General features: G+C 38.9%; 1 protein-coding gene across 3 annotated transcripts in view; it reads right to left on the bottom strand.

Annotated features, from left to right (window-relative positions):
• PIEZO2 (piezo type mechanosensitive ion channel component 2) overlaps window positions 1–20,347 on the bottom strand; it is a 286,565-nt gene that overhangs the window by 61,167 nt on the left and 205,051 nt on the right. For 2 of the 3 annotated variants that reach the window (XM_077184102.1, XM_054635188.2), the window contains exons 16-27: window positions 19,857–20,005; window positions 18,933–19,106; window positions 15,624–15,665; window positions 10,240–10,272; window positions 9,653–9,894; window positions 6,601–6,761; window positions 5,482–5,658; window positions 5,180–5,305; window positions 3,567–3,767; window positions 2,330–2,534; window positions 2,088–2,189; window positions 1,453–1,618 (exon numbers count right to left, since the gene is read on the bottom strand). In XM_077184102.1, coding sequence (XP_077040217.1) covers window positions 1,453–1,618; window positions 2,088–2,189; window positions 2,330–2,534; window positions 3,567–3,767; window positions 5,180–5,305; window positions 5,482–5,658; window positions 6,601–6,761; window positions 9,653–9,894; window positions 10,240–10,272; window positions 15,624–15,665; window positions 18,933–19,106; window positions 19,857–20,005 — 1,778 coding nt within the window. The remainder of the gene's footprint in view (window positions 1–1,452; window positions 1,619–2,087; window positions 2,190–2,329; window positions 2,535–3,566; window positions 3,768–5,179; window positions 5,306–5,481; window positions 5,659–6,600; window positions 6,762–9,652; window positions 9,895–10,239; window positions 10,273–15,623; window positions 15,666–18,932; window positions 19,107–19,856; window positions 20,006–20,347) is intronic. The other variant, XM_077184105.1, reaches the window with a different exon arrangement.

The following is a 20,347-nucleotide window of genomic DNA, read 5'->3' as shown; positions in this document are numbered from 1 at the left end:
TACGTTTCCTCTCAACCAAGCCCTGTTTGTTAGCTATCTTTTAGAAAGCATTCTCATTTGATGAAGCTTTTTGAAGAAAGAATAATATTTCTCCCTTCCTGCTTATGTTACTGAATCTAGAGCACTAGGTCCACTGTGTAGACTGGAAATTCTCAAGGGGGAGAACTGCTCAACCTTTGCCCAGTAGCTACTATAAATCTCTGGACAAATGAGTCAATTGAATGTTTCAATGTAACAGAAATAGCAGGATTGTCCTAAAGATCCTGGGTAGGACTTCCAGTGATACCACTTGATTGGTAAAAGAAATAAGTCTGTCATCAAAAGAAGGATTCTTACAGACATTAGCTCTAGACATTTTTGTATTCCTGTCATACTCAGACATCTGTTGGTAACATGCATACACAGATCAAGTCTGACAGAACACCACAGCTAAGAAATCTTACTCTTCCCATTTACTCTTGTGAGACTGCATTAACTTTCAGAGACAACTTCAAATAAGAGCATGTCCAGCAAAATTTAGAAGAGCTGAGCTAATCTGTGTTTTCTGAAATGAGCACACAATGGAACAGTTCCATTGTTTGAAGGCTGTTCCGAACAGATTGACTCAAGCTCTGTCCCTTTATGTGTTATTCACCTTCTTAAATAGCCTTGTATGCAATGCTCAGGAACAGGAGGACATGTCAGTTGTCCTTCCAAGGCACTTCTATGGTTCTTATGCCTAGATGAAATAGCACAAAGCACTCTTAGAGTATTATTTTGATTGTGCTTAGACAACAACTCCCCAGGACACAACTGATGACTTTTTGTCATTAAACATATACATGGGAAACTGCAGACTACAATGGATTCTTGCTAACATGCCTTTGTTTGGGGAAAAACAGCAGAGCACTTAAGTCCACCATAAATACTGCCCTACTGGGCATTCATGGAGGGAAACTCAGATTTGAGTACCAAGATTATTCCTGGAGTTGGAAATAGAGAGGGTTAGATTAATCTAACAGTCAAACTACTCTTTTTTCTCAAACATTCTAAATCCACATGTGCACAGATAATATGCAGGAACTTGTGACCTAAAGGTGAATGTTTTGCAATATGTTGGTTATCCAAGACAGTGGTGGGACATGATGATGTTAAAGGTCTTTTCCAAACTAAACAAGTCTATGATTCTGTGAATACAGGCTTTCAGGCAAATTTCTCTCTGAACTTCTCTGGAGAGCACTTAAAACAATCATCAGTTTTAGGAAGATGTGTTTGCATCCACCCTGTTCTAAACCAGATGCTGAATACACAGAAATTTACTATCTGCTCTCTCAAACAGCGGTATGTTTGATGGGAACATACATGGATACAAATTCCAAGGAAAATTGGAAGCTATGAGAATGACTTTTAGCCTAGTGAACTTTGTGAAAATGAAGCACTATATTTTCCAAGTGTTTAAGATTCAGTTTTTACCGGCAGTGGATGAAGTCAGGAACAGGATTATGCTGGCTAAAAGATGCTGCATCAAGGTTCATGCAAATTTCCACATTGTCTCCAGCCATGATTCGTACTGCAGCTTTATTTTCATCCTCAAATGTCTGCCTTTGCAAGGATGCACACAGAAGCAGCATGAAGTCATCTAGGAGAAAGTAGTGATTGCAAGGAAAAATTCAGTCACCAGCATAGGTGTAAGGAGAGTTGTGGTGTATCCTAATGTAGTTACCAGACTGTTTTCCCACACTTTGAACCTCCAAGACTGAGTGGTTTTCAATGCAATCAACTCTGAATTGAAATGTATTAATGCCTTTAGGTTTTTTTACCTGTCATTGTCTATGACTTTTATGGAGAAGTAAATGGGAAAAGGGGAAATATTCATACATTTTTACATTGAATTATTTAAAAAGGGATACAGGAAAAGCAGATGCAAAAATTACTAACTCTGTAATTTTTTCTAGCACATTCAAAGCCATGCTGAGTATTCAATCACCCAAAAAATCTGTCGTCTTGCTGCTGAAGTGTAAATGAAAGGCTGGCTTCATATTCCACTGTACAGATGATTTAAGCAAAGGATATATAAACACTTTATAACAATGTGCTAAAATACTTACACACAAGGAAGACAGGGTTTGGTCTCACAATGAAGTCTGGAAAGTATAACCACTTTATGATGTTGGAGTTGAAGTTGGCATTGCCACTTCTCCATGGATAGTCTGTGTGGCAGGAGCATGAAAAAATTCCATCAGTACTTCATAACAATTACTTAATCCTTTTCTTCAGAACACTTGCCAATTTTCCAGCATTTTTTCTATAAAAGCAACAAGCAGTAATTTTACATAAAGGGTGTTCTTACCTTTACAAGGAGCAGGTGGGATGCCAATGCAAAGGAAGTATTGGAATGTAATGATGCATGTTAGAAAACAGCAATATTTTGGCCAGATCTCTGCAATAGCTTTTCTCCTACGTCGATACAATACAGCAATCAGCCAGAAAGCATGAATCATTGCATAAAAATCCATCCTTTGACCAATTACATTCACTGATAGAAGAAAACAGGTCTGGAAACAAAGTAAAGAAACATAAACAACTTTTACAACCTCATGACTAGTCAATACAGCAATAATAAATTATTGTGGATCCTGACAGAATCCCTGAATGTGCCTGTGTCTGACTGCAGGAACCCTGTCCAAAACAATATGCTCCAACAGCAATTTCCACCACTCCACCCAAACACCCAGATTTTTTATACACTTCTGTCTAGAGCAGGTGTGATATCTAAAGATACCAGAAGGAAAGAGCCTTGTCACAATAGCTAGTATGTGAAATGTTTAATTGTTGCCAAGCAAAGAACACATTGCACAGCCACATATTTTGATAGGATGTATAGATGTGGAAGAGGAACTATTAAGATTGATACAATTTAAACGTGTCCTCATGTAGGAAATGGACAAGGCATTTGGACCATACAGGTTCTATCAGTGATAGACAAATTCAATTTCTGCAAGAAAGCTTTAGTTTTCCATTATTCTAAAGGCTCTGCATTTCAGCATTTCTGCTCTGTGGCTTCACTGAAAGCAGTCCCTTCATTCAGTTCCATGAAACATGTTTTGAAACTTTGTGAAAACTTCATTTATTCAGCGCACTATGCTATTTTGGCTTTCTGTCTCCCCAGATTAGAATGATTTAAAATTATTTCCCAAAGGAAATAACTTGCTGGGCTTTTAAAATTTTTATTCATTCTTAATCCTCAGATGGCTGTGAACAGTTTACTCCATTGATCATAGTGGCAGTAATGTTTAACAGATAGGTCAAGAGCATCATTATGATTAAATTTAGGATGCATTACTCTGGGAGTTGCCTCCTTCACATATGCATAGAAAATTGTGAACAATCATTATTTATGGAAAGATTTTTTGAAAGTACATTTCATGTGCACATGAACAAACAGACAAGGTAAGGAAACAGAGATGACTAACATGAATGATGACTAATAAGCCTCTAGATGTCAAACACAACCCAAGCTACTATTCAAGAATACCACATTCAAAAGGTTTGGAATGTTAATCTAAAGAAAAGTAACGCATATTTACCTCCAAACCAAACTTGTAGAAGAAGTAGTTTATGAAATACTTGACACAGTTTACAAGTCCATCATCCAGATGTGCTCTTGTAATATCATGGAAAATGGTTTTAGTCACAGGTGCGGTGAGGTTATTTCGACATCTGTAGTATTCTTGGTGACGGTAGATTGTAACTTCAAAGGCCAGAATAGCCAGCATCAGTAAATTATTCTATGGGAGACACAATGAGGAGAATATTTAAAAAAAGTCAAAGCCACAAGAAGCAATAAAATTTTCTGGTAAGTATAAACCCATTAATACTCTAATTGATGTTATCACTGAGGACTTCTGCACTCCAAAATGCACTGGCACCTATTCCCAGCTACTATGATTGAAACAAATTAAGGTTCACACCAATTCTTGGATTTTGAAGAATCATACAGACATCCAGAAGACACATATAAAGACATTAATTAAAAAATACTACAGTAAAAACTAGTTGTGGAAATGAAGGGAAGGAAAACGCCATCAACGTGCCCTCTCATATTTCAGAGATTTTCTTAAGGTATCAGGTTTTGTTTTGTAGGAGATAGAAGACACAAACATACACAAATATAATCTGCAGAGGTTTAGCTGTCAAGCACTAACTTTCCAAAACAAGGATTTTGGGTAGAGCAAATTTAACCTAGGCACTCTTTCACATGAACACTCTATCTGTCAGTCTTCTCTCAGGCACAGCCCTTCTGTCCCAAAGCCAGATTGACTAGGACACAGTCAAGGGTGGCTATGAATGATTTTTTATTTATCTCAGGAGGGAGATCTGTCCTATGCTCAATAGAAGAGAGGTACTAAATAACTGCAAAATCTGTTAAAAAGACCAGCTCATAGAAAGTTCCTCAAGGAAGTCATAACTGAAGCAGAAGTGGCAAACTCTAGATCTCTGTTCTTTGAGAAATATTTGGGACAAGAGACTCCTGAAACAGATGCCACTGGGATTTTTATATTTTCTCTCAACCTTAAAATGTGTATATAAAATGTCAGAGATTCTTTAAATTAATAACAGGTATGTTTTTCCCCAGGACTTGGCACATTTTCACTGTAAGTAAAGTTTTTTAATCAAGACTGGAATAATAAAACATTGCTCACAGGCATCAAACAAAATCAAGAAGAAAAACAAAAGACATCCATTTACTAGTGTTTGAATGAATGATTCTCTTAACTCATTATATGTTCTAAACTGTGGCTAAGGAATAAGCACTTCGAAAAATTAGCTTCTAGCACACACTGTCATTCAGGGCAATTACCCCAATTAGACCCACCAGTCCTTTGGCACCTGAAAGTCACATATCTCTTCATTACTTAGAGTTCTTAAATATCACATTTCTTAAAAAGCTTTTAACAGATGGTAGAGTCCAAAAGTGATAATTCTACATGAAAGAATAACTTAATTGGTACTGAATCCCTTCTGGAAATGTTCTGTATAACAGATGTGGTTTTCTGTTGCCTCTTTCCCTGTGTACTTCCCTATTATCAATGATTTGCATTACATTTTTTTGTGTGTGTGACAGATTATTTATTTCAAAGACAATGCTACTTTCATCACAAATAAGAAGATTTCTGAAAACAGACAACAAAGAAGTTACCCTTAAGTACACAAGAAGGGGACTAGACTTTCTCAATCCAACCCACTCCGAAGGATCAACTGGCCCACTGTAGAGCACTGAGGTTTTCAATTCTTCTAAATTGACTTTAGTTTCATTCTCTCCTGGCTAAAAAGAAAATGCAACAGTTATAAAACATTATTTTAGGAGTGCTTGGGAAGGGTATGATAATCAACAATAATACATCAGGTGAACTGTTATTTTTGTAGTTGATATGCTTCCTTTTGCTCTCCTTCACTGAAGTAGACAGCAGTCAAACCTTTTTAATATGCATTTGTACTCACCAATGTACAGTTTCTGGAAAAGTCCTTGGGATCAATAGATGTGAGCTGATACAACATCTTGCAGACAATAATTACACATGTCCAAACAGTGCAGATACTTGATGCCAGTGGACGAAACTGAGCATATGGCAAAGCAAGAGCCCAGGCAATTAAAAACACAAAGTTAAGCAGAGACACCTGAAAGCACAAAAACAGTACAGAAATTACATGGAGTAACAAAAGAACTGAGAAAGTTTTACCTTTTCCACAGCAGGTAAAAAAAAATATTCAAAACAAAGGGTCATGCAGAAACTTTGAGGAAAACACTGAAAAAATAAATTACAACAATACCCACAGTAACACAGACACAAAGTAGCAGAGTGAAGAAGGAAGAACTTTACAATTGGTTTAGGAAGATATTTACCACCTACATAATATTAATACTATTAGAGCCACAAAACTCCAATCTTCCTTATCAACAGATGTGAAATATAATGAACCTCATGCAGCTTCTGCTGCTTTAGTACTCATGAAACAAAGAAGAGATGGCACCGATCCGTGTGATGAGAGACCTTCATCCTCTTTACTTCTCCCCCACAAAAAAAAAAGATAAAAGTGATATCTTTTTGTTTTTAGTGAATTCTGTCTTACTACCCTGTTTATGAAACGGCTATGTCACATACAGAATTCACACTGCCCACACCAAAAGCACAGCTGAAAGTGTTGCTCCCTTTTTCTTCAGGCATAGTTCCACATTCTTGTTTCTTAAGCACCAGATCAAGTCTAAGCAATTTTTCTACCTTTACCATCCCAGTCCTTTTCTATGCCTTCCATCTTTGGATGGTACACACAGACAGTTTGAGCAGGAGAGAGGGTATGTCTCTTAAATCCAAAGAATTGGACTACTAAAATTTTAATACCTGGAGAAAAGGTATTACCTGGAGAAAAGGGAGCTGAGACTCCTGAAACAGAGAGAATGTGGAAGATGTCAAGGCAGGTTCCCAGCAGGTGAACAAACCCAGCTGGATCCCACAATTTCAGTGAGGTGACAGGAGGAAGCCTCTCCCTACACCTGGGTGTGCAACCCCATGGCAGATGCTGACATGCTGTGTAAGAGTTTTACAGTGGGTGTTTACTTGCCTCTTTCACTGTGACCCAGATGATGTAAGAGGAAACAATTTTGATGATGTGCAGCTCCAACAGCCACCACACAAAGACTTGCATCTTGTGAAAATACTCCAGGAATTTCAAAAACAACACTGTAAGGCGGTCGATCACCAGATGCCACTTGTTCCTCAAGTCTGCAGGGATGTTCAAGCAGAACCATTGTAAGGACAAAACCAGAAGGTCTCTGTGAAATGGAACACTCCACTAGACAACAATGATCTTTCTGCTTCTCTTCTAAGCCTTAGAGTAAGATAAGATGGAGGATAAAGGCACAGCTCAGTAGTCAACTAACTAAAAGTGGGGTTGAAGCCCACTTAGCTGGGGTGCTTTCCCTTCTGACCCACATTCCCTGGAAGGATTCCACACTTCAAAAGCAGCAGTGGTGGCCTCCCTTGCCAATTTTGCTTTCATTCCTCTCATCAGAGCTCTTTTTGGACTCTTGTCCTCCAGTATTTTTGGACCTAAGCTTAGAGATCTCACTCAGGAACTAATTCCAGCCCTGGTCTTTTTCCAGCTCAGAAAAATAAAAAGTTTTTTGATACTTGGAAGCTATGGATCCAGCCTATTTTCAGAAAGCACAGACTACTACTACTACTACTACTTCTTCGAAAGCTTTTCAGCCAGACTGGAATCCATGCACACTAGGACTTGGATTCCTGTCACAAGGGTTGAGACAATTTAATATAGACATTTTCAGATGCCAGAATTATCTAAACTGCCTTGAAAACAGCACAGCCTTTTAGACTGTGACCTGTGCCTTCACAGGACATCTAAATCAAGAAAGGCAAACTGTAGCCCAGTCAAATATTTCCCTCTGTTGAAAAAGCTTTATCAAGTGGAGATCATGAAGTTGGATGAAAGTATCCCTTCACAGGGGTATTTGGCTAAAAAAGCCAGCCTCCCAAATAGTACTCCAGTGAGCAAACTTGTGGCATCACCTGTTACATGTGAGTCTACACGACAATACATTTGCTGAACAGTGATCTCTAAGTCACCACTTTGCTTGTGGGCTGGCTGTAAAACTCTTTAATCTGGCTGGTACATATTAGTATAGAGTTTTCACACTGTATTCAGGGTTTCAAAAGCATTTTGGAGATTAGGAGGGATTTTGCATGCTGTGAGAACATTCTTTATATCAGAGATGGAAACATTTGCAAGTGATACCAAAGCACATCATTGTCTAAGCTGGTAAAAATGCAAAGGAGTTACCACCTTCTTTATGAAATTATTTCAAATTATCACTTTATTTTATATGTAAAGAACACCAAGTTGGTTACTCATGCATATTTGTGTGGAGAACACATGCACATTTGTGTGAAAAAGCAGACTTCTGGAATACCTCACAACTAAATTCCATTTTTTCCCTTTGTGTTTTTTCTCCAAACACAACTTAGAAAATCCTAATAAAAATGCTGAGTGATGTGAATTCTGTAAGCACGTAATTAAACTTGAGAAATTAATTAAGTTACATAGCTCTAATCCTACATATGTTTTTATAAGCACAATAAGAGTTTTAAAGAGAAGTCTTTACAGAGTTAGACATTCTCACTCATTCTTTCATTACATTTGTTTTCATTTGCAGTGTTGCATCGTGCAAGATGTATCCAGACAGTGCCAGTTAAGTGGAGCAGGCAGATAAGGAGCTCTGTCTAGCATGGCCAGGCAACACACACACAGGGAATAAAATACAGGCCTGACTGCATCCACTGAAAGATTGTACAACACTCTGTAGGGAAGTCTGAAGCACACATGAACGTGTTTAACGTCAAAGCTCCGGCCACATGGCTGTGTAAAAATGGTATAACCCAGTAGAAATAAATGCCATGTGCAGCTTAAAGATGGATCCCCTTGTGCTATTCTAAGCAACAGCAGCTGCAGCTCCCCATTTCCCTGCTTGCATGAGTCACTGCACAGAGTAATGTCCCCCAGCTGGTCTCTTTCCCAAAGCCCTTCCAACAATCTGGGATGGCTGGAGTGCAGCAGACCCCCTCACCCCTCACAGACAGTATGAAGGCTGGCTAATAAAGGTTTCCACGGACCATGACCACCTCTGTGGTCAGAAGAAAGGTAAGTTGTTTCAGCTGAGGTTCAGGCACTGGAACAGGCTGTCCAGGGAAGTGGTGGAGTCACCATCCCTGGAGGCATTTAAAAGATATAGGTGTGGCATTTAGGGACATGGTTTAGTGGTAGATATGGCAGTGCTGGGTTAATGATTGGACTCAATGATCTTCAGAATGATTCCCTGATTCCCTAGGGCTGCTAAGCCTGATGTGCTGCCATTTTGCCTTGACACCTCTCTCCCTATTTAGGTGTCACCATCCTGTGATTATTATCATGAGTAACTAAATTTGTAGTAAGGCCCTTTCCAAAGAATACATCTTCCTTGAGTGTTAAGTGCTCTTTCCTAGTTTCACTTTTGGCTCATATTATAAACTGAGTTATGGCAATAATTCATTTTAGAAGGTCATATTAACAATATCAAGGATGATATTATAATCCCTACCCATGTCTGCCCTTAAGCTTTTTTTATGTTCATCTGGCATCAATTACATATTCCATATTCAGAAGTGAAAAATACGACATTAATGTGCACATAAATAATGAAGCAAAACCATTGGGACTTCTGGGGAGAGGTGCCTTGAAAGCATGCAGTATCAGGTATTAAATATGTATGTGTATTGTTTTCTTTGTTGTAAGGAGATTTCACTCTAAAGAAGTACTTGGGATTTGGGGTAGCCTTCAAATACTCTAACCCAGACCACCCAGAAGAAATGGGCACTGGATTTCTGTTGGTTTCTTCTTCTCAGCATCCTACAGTACACACTTTTTCCCAAGAAGAGCTTGTAGCCTGTTGAATATTTGACAAGTAGCCATCTGCTCAGTTCAGGCTCTTTGACAGAGGCTGCATGTGAAACTAGAAGGAAAACCTGGTGATTGAAGTTAACAGAGAAGACCAATAACAAACCACCTATTGACACTATTAATTAAGATTGAGGAAAGAAAAATTTGCAGCTGTAGAGCTCACCTGTAGTTTCTTCTTCCTCTGATTCATTGTCTTCATTGTCATCATCATCATCATCTTCTTTATCCTCATCATCCTTCTCTTCTTCTTTTCCTTTTTTGACCCTCCCTTTCCCTCCCTCCCCCTCTGGCTCTTCCATTCTTTTCTCACCAGCCTCTTCCAGCATTTTATCCTCTTCCTTTTCTCTGCTGGCTGTTAGATTCATCATAGTTATGTCAGGCAGGCTTCCATCTTGGTGCACCAGTCTGTAGGTAAAGAGTAGCATGTCAGCAAACTGAGTAGTAATGACATCGCAGTCTTTTTCTTTTTCAAACTGTTTGATTAGAAAAGAATTAACTGTTCATGGAAAATGCCTTAGAAGTAGAACAGTTAATGATTCTGGTACTCTCTCCAAACACACACTGAAAATTGGGTCGTTGGAATGTATTAGTAACTACTTCTCACTCAGATACTAATGGTTAGTTAGTAATGAGTGGTATTGGCACTTAAACTTGACATTTTCCCCACTGGAGAAAATGGTCAGAGTTTAAGATGTAGAAGCATGAAATGACATTAAGAGGAAACATTTCATGACTTCACTGGGGACTTACTCATTTTGGTGGTTTGGTATTTTTTTCTTGAGGCTGCTCAAAGTAATTGGAACAGAAAGAAAAAGGGAGATGAGAACAGAGGGGTTACAGAAGAAGGTCATTGACAAATACGTCATGCTACATCACAAGTCATAAAGCATTCTCCTACTCCATCTGCAGAAGCCTTCTGATGCCAAGAGCATGCCATCATGACATTCACGGGGTGCTTCTATAAGGAAACGTGGATTTACAGCACAGATGGAAAGGGGGCAACCTATTCACACCAGTGCTAAATGTGGTCAGTGCTGTACCATGCTCTGAGTAATGCAGCTGAACCATCACAAGTATCTGACCTATCACTGTAAAATGCATTTCCATCTTCCTCCAATTAAAAGATTCACCTAGAAAGCCAAGGAATTTGCAATTTTTCTCCCAGCTACCATTTTGGAAACAAACAAAAGCAAGAATTCCATGGCTGCACCTTCAGAAGATTTTTATAATATCTGTCTTTGATAGTGCCATTGATTCTCTCTTTGCAACATCTCACAGAGAATTTTTATTTAATTTTTAATAGTCTCCATCTAAATCTATCAGTAAGCTTCACACTACCAAAACTGGGATACAACCAATTTAACACAGAAACAATATTTCTCTAGTGCCATGATGCCTTTTCCCCCTGAGATTATTCAGTATATATATTTTCTTTACTATAGAAGATAAATATTTTTTATGGTTTTCTTTTTTCTCCCAAAACTGTGCTGTTGGGACTCACCTCCCAAAGCTGCAGAAACCCAAGTTTCCCTTTGAATACGACTCCTTGCAATGAAGTCTCCCTTTGCCAAGTGTATGATTAGGTCATTAAATGTTTGGTTATGCTATTGAAATTACTACACTCAGCATTCTTTCAAGCACCTGTAAGGCTGTTCTAAAATGCCACAGTACCACCTCAGGGATTCATTTTTCTTGATGTGAAATTCTCGCCTATAACCATTTAGACAGGAAATTCTGCCAATTTTAGGGTTTTTAAAGAAACTAAAAATATTTTTTTCCTAATCATTAAAAATTAAGAGAATAGACTAGGTAGTTAATGAGAAATTCAAACAAGCAGAATTATTTTTCAATCATTTGGGAGCTGCAGTTTCTTCAAGAAGGAATCTTTGGAGTCTCAAATGCAGGAAAAACTACAGAAATCTGACTAAACAATCGTGAAGTAGAAATACCATGCCAATTGTCAAAAAGCAGAAAAGGTGGTTTAAAATTAGAAGTTTAACAGGACATTCAAACACCAAAAAATATCAAGTAATAAAGTTTAATCAATTTTAGCCACATCCATTTCTAAAATTCCTTATCATGGGTTGGGCAATTAACCTGAGTGTCTAATAACCTGAAAAAATCTTCTACTGAAGAATTTATTCAGTAGCTTTGGCTACTGAAAACAGAATCATAAAATAGTTTAGGTGGGAAGGGACCTTAAAGCATCCACTACCATGGGCAGTGATACCTCCCAGCAGACCAGGTTGCTCAGAGTCTGATCCAACCCGGCCTTGAACACTGCCAGGACTGGGGCATCCACAACCTCCCTGTTCCAGTGTCTCTCCACTCAACAGTAAAGAATTTCTTCCTAATATCTAACTTAAATTTCTCCTCTTTCTATTTGTACCCATTACTCCTTCTCCTGTCAGTGCAATTCCTGATGCAAAGTCCCTCTCCAGATTCCCTGTAGGCCCTCTTCAGATACTGGAAAGCTGCTGTGAGGTCTCCAAGCACTTTCTCCTTCATTAGGCTGAACAGCCCCAACTTTCTCAGCCTGTCTTCATAAGGGAGGTGCTCCAGTCCTCTTACCAACTTTGTGCCTCTAATCTGGACTTGCTTCAACCGTTCCAGGCCTTCTTATGTTGGAGACCTCAGAGCTGGATGCAGCACTCCAGGTGAGGTCTCACCAGAGCAGAGTAGAGGGGCAGAATCCCTTCCTTTGACCTGCTCACCATGCTCCTTTGGATGCAGCCCAGGAATCCATTGGCTTTCTGGGCTTTGAGTGCATGCTGGCTCATGGTGAGTTTTCCATCAACCATCACACCCAGGTCCATCTCCTCAGGGCTACTCTTTGTCCTTCTCTGCCCAACCCATCGGTGTGTCTGGGATTGCCACGACCCAGGTGGAGGACCCTGCACGTTGCTTTGCTGTACCTCATGAGATTTGCATGGGTCCACCTCCTGAGTGTGTCAATGTCCCTCTGGATGCCATCCCTTCCCTCCAGTGTGACACAGCACACAGCCTGGTGTCCTCAGCAGACATGCAGAGGGTGCCCTTGATCCCACTGTCCATGTCACCAACAAAAATGTTGAATGGTCTCAGCCCCAGTACCAGTGTTGAGAGACACACTCATCACTAGTCTCATAAACAATGAGCCGTTGACCAATTCTGTGTGGCCATCCAGCCAGTTCTTTATCCACCAAGGGGTCCATCCATGAAAACCACATCTCTCCAAATTGGAGACAAGGATATCATATGGGATAGTGTCAAACCCTTTGCATGAATTCAGGCAGACAATGTCAGTTGCTCTGCCCCACCCTTATCATAGAAGGACACCAAATTTGTTAGGTATGATTTGCCCTTCGTAAAGCCATTTACCAATCATCACTTTTGGGACTCTTTGATTATTTTCATATCTAAATCACAGATCAGCTAGCATAGACACTAGAAGGATATTCAAATCTCTATAAAGTTACTAAACATCAAGGTTCCCTAAAATGACATAACTAACTTATATTTACCTAAAACTCTAATAAAATACCAATAGGAGGGTCATGTATAAAGAAGAGAGGATGAATTTTCAGTTCAGTTCAAATGTTATAGAGATCCCTGGTTACTATAAAACATCAGTGCTTATTTAAAAGGCAGTGCACCATGAAATGAAAGTAACCATACAATCAGACAGGTTTTGTATATATGCAATTGCATTGATTTTTATGAGATATTTTCTCAAGTGACTTTTATAATGAAAAAACTCTATTCACACTGATGTAAATCAAAGACTTAATGACTTACCTCAGTGTAAATTGGACAGAAACACAGTAACTCTATAGGATTTGGTATGAGTGGACTCATCTTTCTCTTATTCATAATTCTCATTCACATTCTGGATATCCAGGAGGCAAATGGGGTTATAAAGATCAGTACATATGATATATATACCTGATAAAGCCTCAGTATGGGTTTGGTTTCAAGTAGGTTTATTTTTATTGGCATCAGTAGGCTTGAGCATTGGATCATGCGCTTAGGAGATCCAAGGATATATAAAATGCCCTGCCCACTGGAAAATCAGTCTATTTGGAATCTTTCTTCCAAAACTTCCTTATGTACTGCCAGAATTGCTTTTCCAATTTCTTTTTTTCCTTTTTTTTCACTACAAGATCACATTATATTGTAACCAACAACACTGAGTTATTAAGATATAAAAACTTCATGAGTTTAGAATTTTTAAGACAAGCTACCCATACATCTTCACAGCTATGAAGAGATATGATTTCACTGTTGGAAGCCACATACCAGTGGGATATTACCCCAAATAACATAAAGGCATTGTGTCTGATACTAAGGGAGAGAAATAACTAAATAATAATGCAGGCAACAAGCCTTGAAGGTACAGCCACTACTGCTTTTAGCTGAGAGCATTTCTTACTCTCAGGTTCATTAAGTAGGATATCAACAATGAGAACTATACCAAGAGATCTAGTTTTTGGCAACAAAGCAATTTCTGTGGCACTGAAATCAGGCAAGTGCCACAGGCCCTTGCTGAATTCCTAGTAATTTCACCTAATTACAATTTACTGGAGCAGAAGATTAATTAATTGAATGCATTATTAAGCAGCTTTTGTCTTTGATAATTTTTTGCTGTTTATGAATAGCTTGAAACTTTCTGGCTAAAAGAAGTTCTCAAGTATCTTTCATGCAAAGCCTTAAGAACAGAAAGCTTTCTGCTCTGCAGAACGTTAGTGACCCATGTCCCAAATACTTGGTCTCCAAGACTCAAACTGAGCACACAGTGCCACACCTCCATTGGCAGGACCTTGAGTGCCTTTCCAGGGCTTTAAAGGCATATGCTGCTTGAATCCAAGCCCTGTTGGGGTATTTGGACATGTGAGGAATCCTTGGTGCAGAGGTCCCTCTCCTTTCACTGGGTGCAGTGTCCATGCCGAGGCCTCCACCGCTGGGTTGTGGCTGCATTGCAGTGCTGTCTGTGCCTGCTCCCACACCTCCCTGACCCTGAGCCTGACATGCAGACTGACACTCTGCCTTTACTACACACCTGGCTTGTCTCCATGCACTCACTGGGCCTCACCAGGCTGTGGCTGACCCTCTTACCAATTCCAGATCTGATCCTCACCCTCAATTGTTGGTTCATGACTGCCCATGGGTGAGAGCCCAGCCTTGCCTGCTGGCCATGCCCCTTGGCAACCAGCTTGCCTGCCTTAGCCAAGGTGCTTGCCCTCACCACTCCCTTAAACACAGACTTCTGTACACCAGAATTCCAGCTCTGGTGAACTTTTAGGAACAGTGACTCAAACCGTGTGATGACATTTGAAGAAGGAGCATGAACATGACTCATAAATTGACTAGAGCAGGTAGTCACAAATATCTAAAATATCTAAACAATGCATCTTGGTTTTCCTGTTTATATTCAGTAATGACAACAACTCAGAAGTCCTATTCTCAGAGATGACTTAAAAATAGCTCACATTTATTCCAGTCAAGTATTTTGAAAGGAATCTAATTTACAGAGTTTTCAAGATGCCATTTATAAAGGGATTATCATGATGGCAATTTTTCAAGTTTGGATCCTGCAGCACCCAACTCAGCCTTGTGAATTAACAGCCTTAGCATGCAGTGGGTTCAGTGTTCCCTTTCCAACTCTGAAATTTCAGTCTGTAGAAACTCGTGTAAATACCATATATTTAACTGAACAGGCCCTCAAATTCTTATTCTTACATGCTTGAGAAAGACAGGGATGTGTGTCTCTGTGTTTGTGTGTCTGGGTGTACACAGGCGCATGCAGGCATGCATCTTTCCATGCACAAATAAAGGGTAGACAAACGAGCCTCCTCAACCAAATCTATTGTCTGCAGCCAATTACAAATAGCACCAATTATTCCTGCATTGAGGCATGGGCAAAGTTTAGGAGAATTCTCAGCTGGGAGAAGAAACTCACAATGTATAAATATGCAGAAGAGGTGTATTAACTGCTTCATCAGCTTTAGGAAACTGCAACACCTGAACAACATTATCTCCCTGCTTACTTCACAGTACTGCGCAGCAAGAACGTACTTTGCTTTAAGGCAGCTAAGAAGTAACCAAAAAAATAAGGTATATTGCTTTTAAAGGAAAGGAAGAATTGAAGTACCCACCTATTAATTATTAGATATACACGGCCATTGACTTTGGCATGGCTATGAGGTGGGAGATGAAAGCACAGGATGAAAATGGGAAATGAATTAGAGAGAGAAAAGAAAGCCGTTAAATAGGAACTGAACACACTTTCCTGTCTACAATGTGTTATGGCACATTGTCATAACAATGCACACTCTGAAATTTTAACATACACCATGCAATGAAAAGTCTAGGAAGCTTAAAAATGCAACTCTTAGATATTTAGATCCTACGCAACTTCAGTCAGAACTACAGATAATTTTCATAGTCCTCAAAATGTGAGAACAGCCTTTACTGCTTTATTTGAAGTAAGCCTTAGAATACCACCAATTTTTAAAATATTTTTTTTCTTTTCAAAATATATATGTAAAGGTAATTATGGCAGAGCATCATAACAGAGAAATTATCTACCCCACCACCTTTATCTCTGACATCCCATAATTCATGGTACAGCAAGGAAATGGGTTTGGAAAGTCCTAATTAGAGATTTTTTCTTTCTCTTGCAGATGTCAAACTGTGACAATCAGTTCTGACACTTTTATAAATAGTGAGAAGTGCCTCACTCTGGCAGTTCCAATGTGCCATTTTCTGTGTCCTCTCTTTGCAGCTGGCAGACCCTTACTCTTCAACTCACTCTGCAAATTTTACTCATGAGAAGCTCATGAGAAGCTGCATTTTAATAAATGAACATTCTTAGCAATTTCAACAGGACTCTTCAGTTACACACAACTGTAGTACTGTAATCACACCTGGCAGTTCAAAAGCAGATGGAGGAACTGGACGTGCTTTCTTTATTGCTTTCATGACCAGCTCTCAGCTGCTGCGATTATTTTAAGTGTACTATTAAAAGGACTGAGTTCTGTCTTGTTACTCAAAATAAAGGTTCTGTTTGTTTATTTTTTTTTATTTTGTTGCCAAAGATGCAGCATAAAAGCAGTTTAAAAAGGTAAAGCATTTGTTAAGTGAATGCTAGTGTCTCCAAAGCAAAAAAGGAAAATTAATTTTTAGTAGCTTTGAGAGAAAACTGCACATATATATGAATCTTGAATCGGTTTTAATTGCCCCTGCTACTTATTGCTAGCATTACTCTTAAGCTGAAGATGGTTGTTGTGTTAGTTCTTATCCAGCTTTATGCATCACCAATATAAACATCAGCTGTGCTCTTATTGTGAAGCTTTGAACTATAAAGTCAGATGAGGCTCAATAGTGATTTATTGCATGAAGAGAAGAAAAGAGATGGATTTTCATATGCCAGACAGTGTTAGTAGGAGTACAAACCAAGAAAACTGCTCTGACTGGGGTATTGGTCATAATAGTTAAAGCTTCTCAGGAGGAACAAAGGAGATATTTGTGATTTTGAAAATACTGCAAAATGGCAAATGTAGCACATATGAAACATTTAACAGTTAAAAATATTTAACTTCTTATGTGACTGCTTAAAACAATCTAGTAAACATTTAGATTCAAAAAAATAGCATTCTAATGCCAAGATAAAAAAGCTGATGATATCACACCTTCCTCTTCATCTGTGACTTTAATAAAAAGCTTGGTACGACAATGAATGTCCACTTTCAGCATGATATCTCAAGGCCATTTATTTCTGGCAAAAATGTTTGCTCACAATGCATTAAAACATTTTGTTCTTCACCATCAGCAGTTCCATCCTTTGGGAATAAAGTGACTTTAGTCACAGTGATCCTCTTCATGCCACCATTTGGAAAGCTGTATAATATTCTTGTATCTTTCACGTGCAATGGAGAGATTTTCAAGTAGCGGTTGCGCAGGCAAAGTGAACCCATCAAAATCCTATGAGTGCCTCAGGGTCTTTTTGTTTTTATTCTGTGTCTATTGGATCACACTAGAAGGGAGGTGGAAACTTCCTTTGTTACTCAGCACAAACTGAGTGCAAACTTTGGGCTGCCAGAGAGCTTGCAGAGTTACTGCAAACTGTAAAGCATTCCCCCAAATGCTTGAGCCCAGGAAAAGCCCCATTTCAGATTGGACACATATGTGGGCTCTGTTTTCAGGACCTGGCCAATTCTGAGCTCTTAACATATACCTACTACTGCACAGAAGTCCACTATGGGCAAGGGAAATTTGCTCATAGGCCATTACAAAAGCACCCTTGAATCTACCATCACATTTAGCAATTCAAGAAGAGTAACAGAGAGCTGTTACGAAGACAGACATTTAAAAATTAAGTTTAATCCCCCCCACATCTTTATTAGGAAATTTTATCAAGTTTGATCAGTTCTGGTCTTAGCAATTATTTAAATATAGAAATTGGAAGTATTCCATGGAACTGGAGCTTATTCTCATGGCACAAACTTGTACCATACACTGTGAAGTAGCTTCATGTCGACTTGAATGTATGAAAAATAATTGAAATGCTTTTTAAATCTTGCATAACGTAGAACATAATTCCCTGTTAAGTAATTGGCATCATTCCCTGTGGTCTATGTGGTGTAATGCAGCTAGTCCCAGTTCATAGAAGTCCAGCTGAGATACACCTATCACTAGACAGGTGAACATTCTAAAAGTGGGGTCTAAATTAATTGCTCTCTTCAAAAAATGAACATAATTGTCATTGCATAATATAACACTATGTACTACAAAACCATTTCTCTCTCTCATACTCCTGGAGGATCCTAGGCCAGACTGGTTTTTGCACAGGAAAATATGTAAGAACCGAACACTGGAAAAGTGATGCCCCAGATTCACGAAAAAACGCTAATGAATGTCTAGATGAAATCACCAAATGTCTAGCACAGCCAAGGGTCAGTACTGTGAAAAATAACCACAAATTCGGAATTCTTCTGTTTCTGAAGATTAACTTTACAAAAAGACCTAACTGTTCAATGCAAATGTGGTGTTTTCCACACATATCCAAATCTTCATGTGGATGTCAAAATGGATGTTGAAACAAAAGAAGTGACCCAAAATAAAAGCTGTATTTCTTAATACTGACAGGAACACACATACAAAAGGGCACACACAGTAATTAACCTAACTGCCAGTAAAGGTCAAAGCCAATTAAATAAATATATAAATGTCATTGGTACCTTTGAAAATGTATCTTAAAATGAAAAAGTTCAGTATGTAGGGGAAAATGGGGAAAGACAGATACTTTGGTCGTAGTGGGGTGCTGGATACTGTGCACTTTCTTTTTAAGCCAGCTAGTCATAGCAAAGGCAAATAATATCTACCAAAAAGTGAGCATCACAAGATAGTCAGAAACAGCATTTCCATACAGATAATCAATAGCTGAATTTACTTTGCTTCTTTACCTGTAAATAGTGTTGTCCTGTTTGCTGGTTACAGCTTTTAGATCAGTGATCTGCAGAAACCGATCATGGAAATAGTGAAGGTGTAAGATACACACCAGTAGGAAGGAGGTGGGGATAAAGATGCGTGTGAATAGATCAGCCACAGAAAACTGTTTTAAGCCGAGGTCCTCTAGTCTGGAAAAAAAAAAAAGCATTCCACTAAGACACCTTTTCACACAAAATATTCTTTCCATGAGACATTTCTACAAATTATTTCCAATAGAAAATAAGGGGATGGTACTTTTTGTGTGGTTTTGGTTTCTAAAATTCTCCCAAACTAGCAAGTTTTACAATGCAAGTATCCTGTGTTCAGACTCAGTAATGTAGAGAGGTACTGTAAAAGTACAGTCAAATGAACAAACTCTGCCACAGATCTCTTGAATCAGATGAGTTTTCTCTGACTGAAAGTCCTGCACTGGAGATCCACTTATATTGCTTATACTTTCCAGTGTAAGCTTGTCTTGAGAAATGCCCAACTCATCATAAGGATGAAGAATCCCAGTGCTCCTTATTAGCTGGAAAGCAGGTTTACTTTCATCAGTTCTAAACATCTTGCAGATCTACCCTTAATCTTTCCCTGGATCTGGCTCCTATGGTTGAAGTGGTGAAGAGAAGTATTGCCACTGTATTGAGAACATAAGCAATCCAAAGGCCTAAGCAGCCAATTGGAGAAAATACAACTCTGAGCTCCTCTCTTGGTTTTGCTCAGTTCTATGGTTATATCAATAAATCTATGGCTTCATAACTGAGTGCCTAAAATCAGCTATGCCTGAGAATGGCTGCATGATGTTTTTCTCCCATAAGAAGAAAGACTTCTCTTAGATCCTTCCATCACACTGAACTCAGATAAAAGATACAAATAAAAAATTAATCAAAACCACTCACTTCCTTTCATCCAGGCCTGTCATGTTCTTCCACAACCCAGGGAATGACTCAAACTGGTATGTGTAGATGAAGATAAGTACCAACATCGTGTAAACAACCACTGACATCCAGAAGTACTTTAAAATCTTTCTCCACCATTCATAGTGTACCTGAAAATCACACACTAAAGATGCTGACACAAGCTGAAGGCAAAGACACCGATAAAAATATTGGCAACATTGTACCGTCAAACAAGAATGAAGAACACTATTTTTCCCAGCTGGTCTGAAGTAAGCAATGATTACCAAGTGTCAGGCACAGATTTTCGAGTTAGTTTTTACTCCTGATGCAAATGCATTGAAGTAAAGACTTGTGCAAAAATGTCTGATGAGATATGGGCCATAGACACAAAGTCAGGGACAGCTTCAGCCAGCTAATTTCATCACTATTAGGAGTAGAAAGTCCAGGAGAAGAGGGACTGCCATGCTCATTGGGGTGTGGAAGCAGTGTGG

Source organism: Agelaius phoeniceus, chromosome 1 (assembly GCF_051311805.1).
Source record: "Agelaius phoeniceus isolate bAgePho1 chromosome 1, bAgePho1.hap1, whole genome shotgun sequence".
Taxonomy (NCBI): domain Eukaryota; kingdom Metazoa; phylum Chordata; class Aves; order Passeriformes; family Icteridae; genus Agelaius; species Agelaius phoeniceus.
The sequence above is the reverse complement of the archived record's forward strand: the minus strand, read 5'-3'. Positions and strand labels throughout refer to the sequence as shown.